This window comes from Vigna radiata, chromosome 11 (assembly GCF_000741045.1).
Source record: "Vigna radiata var. radiata cultivar VC1973A chromosome 11, Vradiata_ver6, whole genome shotgun sequence".
NCBI lineage: Eukaryota > Viridiplantae > Streptophyta > Magnoliopsida > Fabales > Fabaceae > Vigna > Vigna radiata.
Genome location: NC_028361.1, coordinates 4798717 through 4812257, shown reverse-complemented (window position 1 = coordinate 4812257; position 13541 = coordinate 4798717). Strand labels below are relative to the sequence as shown.

The window sequence follows — 13541 nt, the reverse complement described above, 5'->3', positions numbered from 1 at the left end:
GTTTCTTGTATTGTTTTGTGTATTTTGATGTCTAATTGAGTTATAAAAGGAAAAATTGTCAGGTGTTGCACAAGTCCCTTGGGAGAACGATACTTTACTTATCCACTGTATTACTTGTAACGATTTGGTATACTTGCCAAAAAGTTAACTAGTTTTTGGCGCCGTTGCCGGGGAATTTGATTGTTTTGTTATTTCAATTCATTGTTTATCAATTTCAATTCTTTTCCATTATCTGTAAAAGTGTGAAAAACAGTTGTTTTTACATTTATAAATTATCTCAATCTTGTAATTTTTATGTTTTTACTCAGTGAAAAGTTGTAATAGGAAGTAGATTGTTACAGAAATTATTGTTCAGGAAAAGATGTATAAATGGGAAGCTGTCAGCCAATTCTTGCAGAGCGCAAGCAAATCAGAAGAGCCAAGAAAACAAAATTCGCAGAGCGCACCCATACTGTGCGCTGAGCGAATTATTTCAGAAAAGATGGCAGAAATTTAATATTCGCAGAGCGCACCAAATAATGTGCGCTTAGCGAATTGCTCCCGAATACAAATTTAAAATTCGCAGAGCACACCAGACTATGTGCGCTAAGTGAATGACAGCAGTTGAAGAGCAACTAGAAAATGACATTCGCACAGCGAATCTGCCTCTGTGCGCCGAGCAAATGGTGAAAGTTAATGAAAATTAACTGGTTCTTAAAGAGACGTGAGAGACAGGCAGAGGGCATCTTCTGACATACCAAAAAAATAGAGAACTGCTCTGAATACCATCAGAAGACCATCAGAAGACTCTCTGAAGACATCAAGACTGCACATAATGCAAGGAATTGCTGAAATGAGTACGTTTGTGATGTCTAGGATAGGCTAAATTTTTGTTCATTGGAATTGATTGTAATGGCTGACACTTGATGTAATTGTTCCTATCTGTTCATATGCTTTTTTTGTTTTACTTGTAATTACACGGAGGTATAATATATTTGATATATTCAAATTGTACTGGGAAGTAAAATTGAGTATGAACGTAAGAAAAGCAACCAGAAGGAACGATGCTAGGAATGGTTTCAATTCTTCTGGTCATTTATAAACATCAGATCTTAATGCAAAGGTTATGTTTAATTACTTAAGGAATTAATAATTGAGCATAATTCTTTAGAACTTGTTTTAAGGGATTAAACCAATATACTGTGATGTTAATGTTTGAACGCAAATTATATTGTTCAGATAAGTTACTGTAATGGTAGCCATTAAGTCAATTCCAACAAAGCTTTCTTCCAACTTTAATTTTCAAATTTTTAACATTCTGTTAATTTCTTACTGTTAATTCACTGAATCACTTGATTTTAAATTGATCTTGATAAATAATTTTAATTGAACAACTTAACTCAAATTCCCTTAGGAGAACGATATTGGATTTTACCACTGTATTACTTATAACGATTTGGTATATTTGCCAAAAAATTATCATGCATTGATATTTGGTCATATCCTGATTATGCATTCAAGAAGTTAAACATCTAATGGTCGGATACACGGTCAACTAGCTGATCGATATTGAGAAGTGGATACACGTCTTTTAGGCATACCTTATTTAGATTGGTGAAATTTGTACATATTCTTTATTAACCGCTTGATTTTTTTCATCAACACTACATTGGCAAGCCATATAGTGTATTTCATTTTCTTGATGAAACCTATCTCTCACATCTTATTCACTTTGATCTCTGTTACTCTCTATTTATTTTTCTTAAGCTTACCTTTTTTTTAGGTGATCGATCTTGTCTCCTCGAAATAATCAAATCATACAACATTAATAATAAACTTCATATTTTTATTATTATTTGTATTTGATTTAATAAAAATTTAAATGATTAATAATATTTAAAATATCAGCATAGATTATCAAATATATTTAACATGAATTTATTTATTCTTATACGAACTTATGGCTTCCTAAAATTTAACATGAGAAAGAAAAAGTCTTTAAAAATTTGAAAAATTATTTGGAACCTCATTTATAACTTCCATTTTTTCTTTTTAATTAATTTAGAATTTAAAAAATATAAGAGATGAAAAATAAAAAAATTTAAACAAAATTCTTTTTCTACCATCCTCCTCGTGCTTCTGTATCTTATACTTTTCTTTTTCATTTTTTTTTCAAAACCTTTTTCTTCCCTCACGTCACACTGCGCCTTTCAGTAGATTAAAGACATTATATTTTCTCTTTAAACAATTTAACCGTTACATATATTTCTAATATTTGTTTGTTTCTTTAACATGGGTGACTTTGACTCCAGTGGTTCATTTTAGAGGCCCAACCTAAATTCCATTTTATTCTGTAAGCTGGGTGTCAAAACTGGACCTAACACGCATTAAATTAAAAAATGTTAAAAATTTTATAACCCAATTCACTCATCAACAATATAATCAAAATAATTATTTATTTTTTAGATACTATTATAAATTTAATAATTGAAAATGTAAATATAAAAATATCAACCGATTCAATTAATTCATATATAATTTTTTTTCCAATTCAAATTGACTAGAGATCATTTTGACATCACGAAATATAAGAAAGAAAGGATAATCGGAGTAAAATTTAAATTTAAAACACATTTATTAATTAAGGTGAAACTAGTTAAACTAATTTACATTTGAATTTAGATCTTTTGTTATTTACGGTTATGTGTGAAGAAAGTATCTATCATTAGTAATATTTTTATATTTATTTCTTAAATGTTAGATGTTACTTAATTTTTATTTGGTGCTTGTAATAAATTTAATTTAATAATTTAATAAATAGTAAGGACGACGGGGCACGTGTGGCGCTGGCAAGTCGCAACTGCTTCCACCGTATTTCTTAACGAGTAACGAGAAATAGAGATTTTGTATTTTATATTTTTATTTTTATTTTTATTCTTCATATATTTCTTATTTCCACTTGTGTCTCCGGGTGAGGTATTTCCCTTTTCTTTTATGCAGAGACTGAGTCTTAAGGTGAGTGACCCGCTGCAACCCAACTCGTGCATTCGAAGAAGGGTTGGTTTTGGTTTGGTAAACTTCCATCCATGGTCTCCGAATCCGAACTCATCGGCCGCCTCCGCGAGTTCCTCCGGAGTTCCGACCTCAACACCACCACCACCGCCACCGTCCGCCGCCAGTTGGAGGCTGATTTCGGTATTGATTTATCCCACCGCAAGGCATTCATCAGGGAACAAGTCGACTTGTTCCTCCAGACTGAGCACAACCAACCGCAACAGCAACAACAACAAGACGACGACGTACCAAAAGACGAGGGAGAGGAAGAAGAGGAAGATGCCCTTAATAATCCCGAGCAAAGTGAATCATCCGATTCCAAGGAAGAATCGGAAGAAGACGACGATAACGACGAAGAGGAACGAGATAAACCTAAGCATGCCAAAAATGCCAAGAAGAATAAAGGACGGTTAGTCTGTTTTGCCTCCGATTAAAAACAAACATTGCGTGTGTTTTTCTTTCAATTCTTCTGATTATCCGTGTGACGATACATCGAATTTGATTGGGAGCGTAGATTTCCTGCTATTTGCAATCAATGGCGTCACTGCTGGATGTTAATTTTTTTGGGGTGTTTGCCCCCCCCCCCCCCCCCCCCATTTTTTTTTCTTTATGAAATTTGATTATTTTGTGATGTCACATAGTCACAGGCACATGGCTTTCAGTTATTTTGAACAATTGGGGTCCACTCCCAGACTATGCTACGTTGCTCTCTATAAAATTTGTGTGTTTTTCAAGTCAGTGACTAGGTTACTTGCCTTGCATGTTTAAAATGAATAAAAAGTGTCCAGTTTTAGTTTTTTTATGCACTTATATGCATCTGATTCTTTGCTTTACCTAGCAATTTAGTTTCCTTAAGCATGCTTTCTTGTGCGGTAATGTCAGTGGCTGATGACTGATCAAATTTTAATTTTTTTTTGTCTCTCTGCATTTTTTAAGAGAAGTTTTCTGTCATCTGACTCGTTTCGTTGAATCTAGACAGTTGATTTAGCAACGAAAACTTGTGATTACACAATGCATGTTCCACACTTACTTAATGTGTAGTTAGTCACTTTTGTTTATCGTTACTATGATTGGATCTTTGGAGTGAAATGCCGATACTCTTACAATTGAATGATTGCTGGCAGTATAATGGATCCAAAGGTGGCCTTAAAAGTTGTACAATCTCTAGTCAAATTCTTTCCCTTCCCTAATCTATGAATTAAAAACAAATCATAAAAGCTTTATTATTTATTTATTATATTAACACATTTCCTGTCCACCAATTTTTTTTTGAACAAATGTGATTGAATGCTGGTGTCACTATATCCAAAAGTAAAAAATGCACACTCAAAATGCAGTTGTGTGTTTTTTGGAGTATTATCTGCAAGCAACGACTAATTTGTGCAGTACTGAAGCCACAACAACAAACCATTTAAAAAAAAAAGTTTCATACAAGTATCGAGATTTTGATTCTAATTATGATGCTACATTATACAAATACCGTTGGTATGGCTACATAAAATATGTGATACTACCTAAATTTTAATATTTTCTGTGGACAATGCCCTTAATTTAACAGCTTCTTTTCATCTTTTGTTTCAGATCTAACAAGTTAGGTGATGAGGTAGCAAAGAAAAGAGGTGGTGGATTTTGCAAATTGTGTAGCCTGTCTCCACAACTTCAGGAATTCATGGGTGCTCCAGAAATGGCCAGGACTGAGGTATATATTCTCTTTCTTCTCAGTTTTTGGTGAAAAAAATTGGTAGTTAAGATAGACTACTCTACTACTACAGATCAAGGTTAGCTACAATTTCTTTAAAAGTGCGTTTATGATGTTATTCTGTTTCTGGCCTTATAGCGTCTATTTATTATGTTGCCCTTAGGTTGTTAAGCAAATATGGGCCTATATTAGGGAGAGAAATTTGCAAGACCCAAATAATAGACGGAATATAATTTGCGATGATAGAATGCGGGCCCTTTTTAATGTCAACTCCATCAACATGTTCCAAATGAATAAAGCATTGTCGAAGCATATCTGGCCGTTGGACTCCGATGATGGTATGCTCCTACAACCTTACCTTTTCTTATTATAATTATGTTATTTCCAAATAGGATGTTGAATACTCTTTTAGATTGTTGTTTTTCATCGTATTTTTTAGACCAAAAACTCAATCTTCTTTTAGTTCCTCCACGTGACCTTATTGTGACTTGGGATTCTAACGCCTTGATATTGTCCAAGTTTTCTTCTATATGGTTTATTGTCAAATATATATATTTTTGGGTACCCGTTATTAGGCATATAAAATCAAACGACTGTTTTGTGCACCAAATCCCTTTGCATGTTTTTATTCTGAAAGAAAACCTTTATCCACTGTGCTGATTGTTAACTTGTATTTGATGATACTCCAGACTTTTGCTTCCCTGTTTCATTCGTTTGGTCAATATTTTGTATATTACCTGAAAAGATATTGTTTAAATTGCTTCTCTTGATATAGTTGTCCAGGTGAAGTCCACACCAAAGGAGAAGAAGAATAAGAAGCAAGAGAGAGATGATGGTATAAATAATTAACTCTGTTAATGTTCTATATTATTTGTCAATCCCATCACAGTCTCTTGGCATTTATAAACTGTTTCCCCTGCATATTTTATCTCTGTTTACATGTTTTTATTTATATTTTCATTGTTCATAATATTCCTTTTTAATTTATTGAAAAAAAGAGAGAGAAATAATTTGCTAAAGTATCTATATTAGAAATCATTTGAGCCAACGATAACGGGTTGAAATGAATTTGTCTTAGGGCAATTCACAAAATGTGGTAATAGTTTTTACTTACAATATACTCCCTGTATAACCTACCTCCATGACAGATTCGGATGAGCCAAAAAGAAAGGAAAAACGGCAGAAGGGAGCAGGGAAATCAGGTTTTCTTGCCCCTCTTCAGCTATCAGATGCCCTTGTAAACTTCCTTGGTACCGGAGAAAGTGAGTTATCAAGAACTGATGTTATAAAAAGAATGTGGGATTACATTAAAGGAAACAACCTTCAGGTTTGTCATTGTTCTAATTTGTCCTGTGCCAGTGCCATATTTATGCATGCACGTGTATATGTATATTGCTTGAATAAAGCTCTGAATTGTTTCCCTACATTGGTGATAATAGCTACGTGTAAAGCTTGAGAAGTTGTGTTCAATTCAACCTACTATACTTTTTGCTCAAATAAGAAAAATATCTATCAACTACGTTACAGCTCTTATTATAGCAATTTTAGATAGTGCACCTCAAGGAATGCACCATTCAGATTATAAATGGGTTTTTTTTGTATGTGGTCGTATTTTCTGATGTATGCAGTTCTGTTTGAAGTTAGCTTTAAACGCAGTCATAAAATATCCTAACTCCCCACAAGCACATCCATTGGTTCTTTGACCACACCAACCTTTGACTTTACTGACAGATGGGTTCTCTTTCCATATCTGCTGACCGCACCAACTTTTGAAGTTAGCTTCCAACCCCTCTTGACCGAGAAAATTGGTGCTATCTAACTTTATTACTACTCTTCTTATGTAACTTCCTCATTATTAACCAATATATCCTTTTTCACAGTATATTTTGTCTACCGGCTTAAAATACATTCCCATTGTATATGCTGAAAGTTGTAGAACATAATTTGTTTGATGGGCATGCTTGGAGTGAAAATGGAACGGATGGAATTTAGTGGACCACAAATCAGCATAATGTTTAAATGTTTTGTGAATCTTCACATGTTTCCTCTAAACTTATTTTTGATCCTCTAATACGATGTGTCTCGTATTAGATTTTCAACCTTCCATAGACAGTCATTTATTATCATCTAATGTACGAACAGAAATTGTAAGAGGCTAAAAATTGAAATTGATGAAAAGATTGTTCACGTTTTTTTAATTTTTGTGATTATTTTTCTTAATTATAAATTGAGTTCATTTTTTAATGAGTTTATCCGTCATCAAACCTCCTAATAGGCTTACACTGCTAATTGGTGAAAACTCGTTGTTACTGTTCACCCTTCATGCAAGAGCCCCATGTGTTTGAGCTTAAAGCAGGGACAATACTGGCTACCCTTAAGCTTTGTTTCTGAACTTTATGTGTGGCTGTGTTATGTGTTGTTCTCATTTGCTGAACACCAGTTAAATTTCTGAATTCTGATTGTTTTGTCAAGGATCCTTCTAACAAGAGGCAAATAATATGTGACGAGAAGCTGAAAGAACTCTTTGACGTTGACTCCTTCAATGGCTTCACAGTTACAAAACTGCTGGCACCACATTTTATAAAGACACAGCAGTGAGTTGCTTGTACATTGTTACAGTCAAGCATGGGATGATTGGGGAATTTTGTTTATCATGTTAGTTTCTTAAGAAGGTTTCCTTTGTGTCCTGTTGGCATGCCAGCAGAAGGGATAGAAATTTGTAAAATGACAGATTTTCAGTAATTTTTTCTCGAAGATTTTCATGTTGTGACCTTTTTGTTTTAAATTATCCTAGTTTTGCTACTTTGGCAGTTGAAATTTTTTGTATATTTGGTTCCTGAAGATGCAAGGAGAATGTTGGCATCATATTCTACTTGACAATTTTGGCAAATATTAAGAAACAATACTAATTTTATATGAAGATAGCAAAAGTAATTGCAATTCTATCGAGCTAAAATCTGGATTTTGGTTTTGTTTACTCAACCACTCAAATTCAACAAGCTAGGGAAGGTTTAGTCCACTGAACTATGATTTTAGTCCCGTGTTTTTGTTTCTGAATGACTAATGTTATGATTACTTTCGTAAAAGGAAAATTTTCCAAAAAAAAAAACTACTCACAGTTTAATATGATTTACTTTTTGATGAATTGGTATTATAAGAGTTAAATATGTTTTTGTTTTTAAATTAATATAAAAAATTGTGTTTTGTTTTTAAAATAAATTATAAACTATTTTATCTTTAAAAGCGATGAAAGATATGTAAAATGTTATTTTCATAATCGACACGTGGGGATTATTTTAAATTCTTATTACATATTTAACCATCATCATAAGACTTAATTAAATTTTAAGTTTATGATAAATTTGGACATTTTCAATTAGATTTTTATTACATGTAAAAGAATGAATAACTTTTTATGACTCTCATTGAAAACATTTTTTATAATAAGGTATTTATGTTTTTTAATGACTTTCACATGATTACCTATGATAAATAACGAATTCTCTAGTCATCACTATTGGTGAAACTATATTAATTGTAATATATTTTATATTAATCTCATGATCTTATATTTTTTAAATTAATAAAAAAATACTTAAATTTATCTTACTAGATTATTTCAGTAATAATTCACATTCACGACCAATCCATCATGTTTTCTATTTTTACCATTAAGTCAAATATGTATATTCTTCTCTTTTTATTAAAAACGAAGTCCTTTGTTTTGGTATTTTCGAAAACGTATTGATTTATTTTATAATTTTTTTTTCGAAAGCAATTAAGTATGACAGATTATTAAAGTTATATTGTTCATCATTTTCTTTACTCATTCAGTTTAATTAATTAATCTTTTTTCAAAAAAAAAATCAACATAAGTATTAAATAATAAAGAAATTGCTTTGCGTTGCTTGCAATTTTGTATGAAGTGGAAGAATATTTTTTTATCAGTAATAGAATTCTCAATTAAGTTTTAGTTATTTTTAGTTAACTGACTTAAACGGTTGTTGTTTAGTTAGTATTTTACTCCATTATCTTGTTTCTACTTATTAAGAAGGTTAATATAAATTTTTTATTAATATAAAATAATATTACAGTTAATATAAAATGATAAATAATTTTTACTATTTCGAATAAAAATATGTTAATAAAAATAATTTCATTTTTATTAATGGTAAAAAAATAGTATTTTGATCATAGATAATGATATTTTTAAAGTTATAAAAATACATGCATATCTTGTTATTAATATATTTTCAATTAAAACAATAAATATTGGTTATTTTTATACATTAACTAAAATATTATTTTTATATTAATTAAAAAACATCACATTTGTTAGATATATGACACGAAGATAAACAAACAATATGAAAAAAAATAATGAAAGACATATTATTCAATCAACAGAAAAATTTAACAAGAAAGACTGAATTAATAAATATAAAAGTTTTATATATTTAATAGATTAATAAATTATAAGAAAGTTATAAATACCTAAATTTGTCAAAATCTTTAAACTTGATTAATTTTTTTTATCAACAAATTCTTTAGAATTTATTACACATTCTTGCTTTTGAAAAGATTTAGGAAGTAACTAATATGCTTTCAGAAATAAAATTAATACAAGATTTAGTTTTAAGTGAAGAGATAAATAAGACAGAAAATATAATAAGGACTTTATGGTAAAAGTTATAAGTACTTTTATAATATATTTATAATACAACTATTATTGACAATAGAAGCCGTCTTAGCTCAGCTGGTAGAGCGCGTGGCTTTTAACCACGTGGTCGTGGGTTCGATTCCCACAGACGGCGAAGAGCAATTTATTTTTCGTAAATCTCTTAAAAAAACAATTATTGTAGATTTTATTTTTTCTTGTGCTAATATTCATCTAGAGAATAAAAGGTGTGCTAATTTGTAATTACCAAAGCATGATGCCAAGATAACGTTGAAAAACATAGTAAAAGTGTTATCTAATTTTGTAAAACAAATGAATAATTTAAAAGCTTTTCCTTTTCATGAAATTCGGTAATTTCAACTTGTATGAAGAATAACTTTGTGTGGTACAGCACAAACACATGAACAAGAAAAAGAATAAATATTAATTTATTCCTTAAGAGATCCTCTTTACATGTCATATACTAATCCGGTTAAATATAAAAGATTCTTAAAAGAATAGTTTCCGTTCAGAATATTAATCTGGTTTGATTAGCTTAACTGAAAAAATAAGATAAATGGAGGATAATATTTTATTATGTTATGATATATATAGGTTAAATTATGTTTTTGTACTCATTTTTATTAGAAAATCTAAATTAGGTTTTTATATACCACTTAAATTATGAAAAAAATTGATGCAATCAATTATTTTTTGTTGCATTAGTAACGTTACAAATGTATTACTTCTCAATTGGTAATTATATCAGCTTTCAATCATTATGAGAATCAACTTTACACGATTGATAAAACTCTTTATATTTAGACTCTAAAAGGTTATATGAGTTTAAAGAATTGTAGATTTATTAAAGGTTAACAAATTGTGATTGATATATAATCTAAATATACAATTTTATACTATGGGATCTAGAATTTTTGTGAGACCTTTACAATCTCGTAAAAAAATTTAAACGGACAATGTCATGGCATTTATGTTATTTGATTTGATTTTTTATGACAAATTATGTGAAGTTATGAATATAACAAGATGGTAATAGAAGCTTGTGATAAAAAAAAAAACTAAGTATATGTATTTATCATTAAGTAGAAATAGTGTCATTTTAAATATTAATTATAGTTTTTTTACTCGATAATACTTGTACTATATAGACTGTTCGGTCAAATATTTTTTTTAAGTGATCAGTCGGTTAACTATAACCACGGTTTTTTAGAAATTATCAGAATAACATGGACCGATCAATTGTTATCCCTATTGGTAACTATTCGGTTCTTTACATATTAAGGATATCAACACAAATTTAACATGATTAACAAGACAAAACATACTTATAAGACATTGGGTCCTAATTAAACTAACATTAACCAAAAGTCTACTTCGAAATATATAAATACATATGTAAGGTAAGGAGGTAAGTGATTATATTAATTGAACATTTAAGACTTGACTGCAATAACCGATTGGTATAACTAAATCTGACTCGAACATCGAGGTGTATTTAACATGTACATATTCTTCTGTTCAGACTTTGAAAAATCAAAAAACAACAGAGTTTTACAAAAAGAACAATATTCATAATGAAATAAAGTAACCTAAATTGTGGAATGATTCTCAACCCTACAATTTGAAACAATATATTCAATCTAAAAGTTGATATTAGAATAAATATCAAATGAAATAATTATCTAAGAAAATATTATTATAAGTTACACACTTATCATGTAACGAATAAAACAAATAACAATAAAAAAAGTACATTTTATAATAAAACTATTATTAAAGAGATATTTTAAATAAGAAAATTTTTGTACTTAATTACCAACTATAGTTTTTGGAGCAATAATAAACATTCAAGAGGAAGATGACGTTAAAATAAAGTTTTTACGTTAGGTTTTATGAGATAGATGGGCTAAACTATTTTGACTACATCAAATTATTATCATTATAGACCAACACAAGAGTAGTAAAGTATTAATTTGTAACGAGTCTTACTCCATATGAATATTTAAAAAAATGTTTTAATTCTTTAGACATTTGCAAGATAAAAAAATATGAATGCGTATCTTCAAATGTTTGTGAAGATTAAAGATATGCATGTAACTTTTTAGATTTTAGTATAAGTTACAAATATGTAAGTGAATTCTAAATTTTTGTGGAAATTATATTTTATATACGTAAAATATTTCCTTAAGAGTTAATAAAAGTCACATGTTAGTGTTTGATTATAAAAGGTAAACAACTTATTATTATTCTAACTTTTTAACTGAAACTAAATTAAATATTTAGAGCGAAAAAAGAAACAAAGTAATATGAAAATTGAGTTTGAAGGGTGTGTAATATAGAGTCGTCAAAATGGGTCATAACCCGCGAGTCAATCCGGTCTACCACGGATTTGAGTCAGATTGGATTTGAAAAAATTGATTTTTTTTATGCGGGTTAGATTTTAACCCGACTCATTTAAATCTGGCTCATACGGGTTGAACTTGTGGTGGACCGGGTTGGCCTGCCAACCCACCTACCTAATTTTATTCTGTTATTTATGAAACTTATGGTATATAAGAAACTTATTTGTATGTTTTTTGGGTTTGCTTTTAGATGACATTTGGATTATATTGTACTTATTATTATTATTTTGAATTATCTTTAGTTTAAGATCATTTTTCGAGAGTGAAATTTGTTTAAATTTGAATATAGAAAGTTTGTAATTTTTTTTATTTAAAAGAAATTGTAATTAAATAGACTAGTGAACTAACCCTTTTACCCACCAATTTGTGGTGGGTCCAGTCAAACTCATATTTTTTTAACTTACTAATAAATAAACTAGTTTGAATTGACTTATTAAATGACTAATCCGTAATAGACCGAATCGGATCGAACTATGTTTTGACAGCTAGTGTAATATTGTTGTATAAGATAATGTTTTCACTTATATAGAAAGGATCGTGGATTACATGGTATGATGATGTATATCCCTAGTCTCTCTGTCTTACATGAAATCAGATTTAGCATCATATCTATCCGGATCTATTTCACAGGACAAAGAATCTGTCTTATCACCGTTCACCGATGCCAATCCCAACGATTCAAATTATCAAGATTTTTATTTCCTAATAAGACAATTCCAAATATCAACACGCGAGTAAAAGATAATAATATAATATAAATAGGAGAAAGTGAAGGCAGAAGCAATGGCTCCCCTTCATCGTCCCCTCTGTCATCTGTGAATACGAATATGGTGAAATGAATATGAGAGCAAAAAGGAAAGGTCACATTGTCTTCATTGTGTTTTGTCCTTACACAACATCAACTACACCAACCAAACTCCATCATTCTTCAATCCTTATCTCTAACATTTCGCACGGTTTTCCAATCTTTTAATTTTATCTTTCTTTTAATTTCTAAATTTTAAAATTAAAGTTATTTCTATTTTAAATTTTAAAAATATATAAACACATTTTAATTTAACTGTATTAAATTTTTTCATATATCACATATTTTAAAATAATATTTGAATTATTTACATTATTTAATATCTTAAAATTTAAATAACATCAAAAAATTCATTTAATAAGTTTCATAAAATTAATATCATTACATTAAAATTTTTAAAATATTTTTTAGTGGTTGAGTTTGATGTTAGAATTGAACTTGCGACAACCTCCCCTCTTTTCTCTCCATTGCAAAACATAGTACAGCTGCATCTCAAAAGCATAATCTATTTAATGATTTTGTCCATCAACGTATGGATCACAATAAAATAAAATAAAAAAACCACAGCAACAATTATTAAACGAGTTTCACGTGGCAAGTTAAATAGTTACATTAAGAAAGTGGGAAGTTAATTAGTTACATTAAGATACTAACAACGGGCGATATTAAACTTTGATAAATATATATATATATATTTTTAAGGTTTAATACCCAACTTTGTCTCTAATTTGATTGACAAATCTCAATTTAGTCCCTTTTTAGAAAAGTGTTTGAAATTGGTCCTTACTTTTAAATTTTTGAGTCAAAATAGTCCCTTCCGTTAAATAATGACAAACGGTGTTAAATTCTTTTTCTCTCTCTTCTCATTTTCTATGCATTGCAGGTTTTTGTCAGCATTTGCAGTATTTAATGATTATTGTACTT

General features: G+C 29.6%; 1 protein-coding gene and 1 non-coding gene across 3 annotated transcripts; both read left to right on the top strand.

The window, feature by feature from the left end:
* The first annotated feature begins 2923 nt into the window (after nucleotides 1-2923).
* On the top strand, nucleotides 2924-7604 carry LOC106776369 (upstream activation factor subunit spp27). Of its 2 annotated transcripts, none has more exons than XM_014663807.2 (6): nucleotides 2924-3442; nucleotides 4615-4732; nucleotides 4896-5070; nucleotides 5508-5567; nucleotides 5881-6059; nucleotides 6464-6930. In XM_014663807.2, exons 1-6 carry the CDS (start codon nucleotides 3066-3068, stop codon nucleotides 6503-6505), a joined length of 951 nt encoding a protein of 316 aa, XP_014519293.1. In that variant the 5' UTR covers nucleotides 2924-3065; the 3' UTR covers nucleotides 6506-6930. The 2 variants fall into 2 exon arrangements, with proteins under 2 accessions (XP_014519293.1, XP_014519292.1); XM_014663806.2 differs by lacking the exon at nucleotides 6464-6930 and adding an exon at nucleotides 7205-7604 and having other exon boundaries at nucleotides 2926-3442.
* A 1869-nt stretch (nucleotides 7605-9473) lies between these two features.
* TRNAK-UUU lies at nucleotides 9474-9546 on the top strand. The gene has a single exon. It is a non-coding gene; the product is annotated as a tRNA-Lys (tRNA).
* The last annotated feature ends 3995 nt before the right edge of the window (nucleotides 9547-13541 follow it).

Coding starts and splice junctions, on each gene's coding strand:
- LOC106776369 (XM_014663806.2), top strand. CDS start 3,066: ATGGTCTCCGAATCCGAACTCATCGGCCGCCTCCGCGAGTTCCTCCGG. Junction 4,733..4,895: donor CAGAAATGGCCAGGACTGAG/GTATATATTCTC, acceptor TGTTGCCCTTAG/GTTGTTAAGCAAATATGGGC. Junction 5,568..5,880: donor GAAGCAAGAGAGAGATGATG/GTATAAATAATT, acceptor CCTCCATGACAG/ATTCGGATGAGCCAAAAAGA.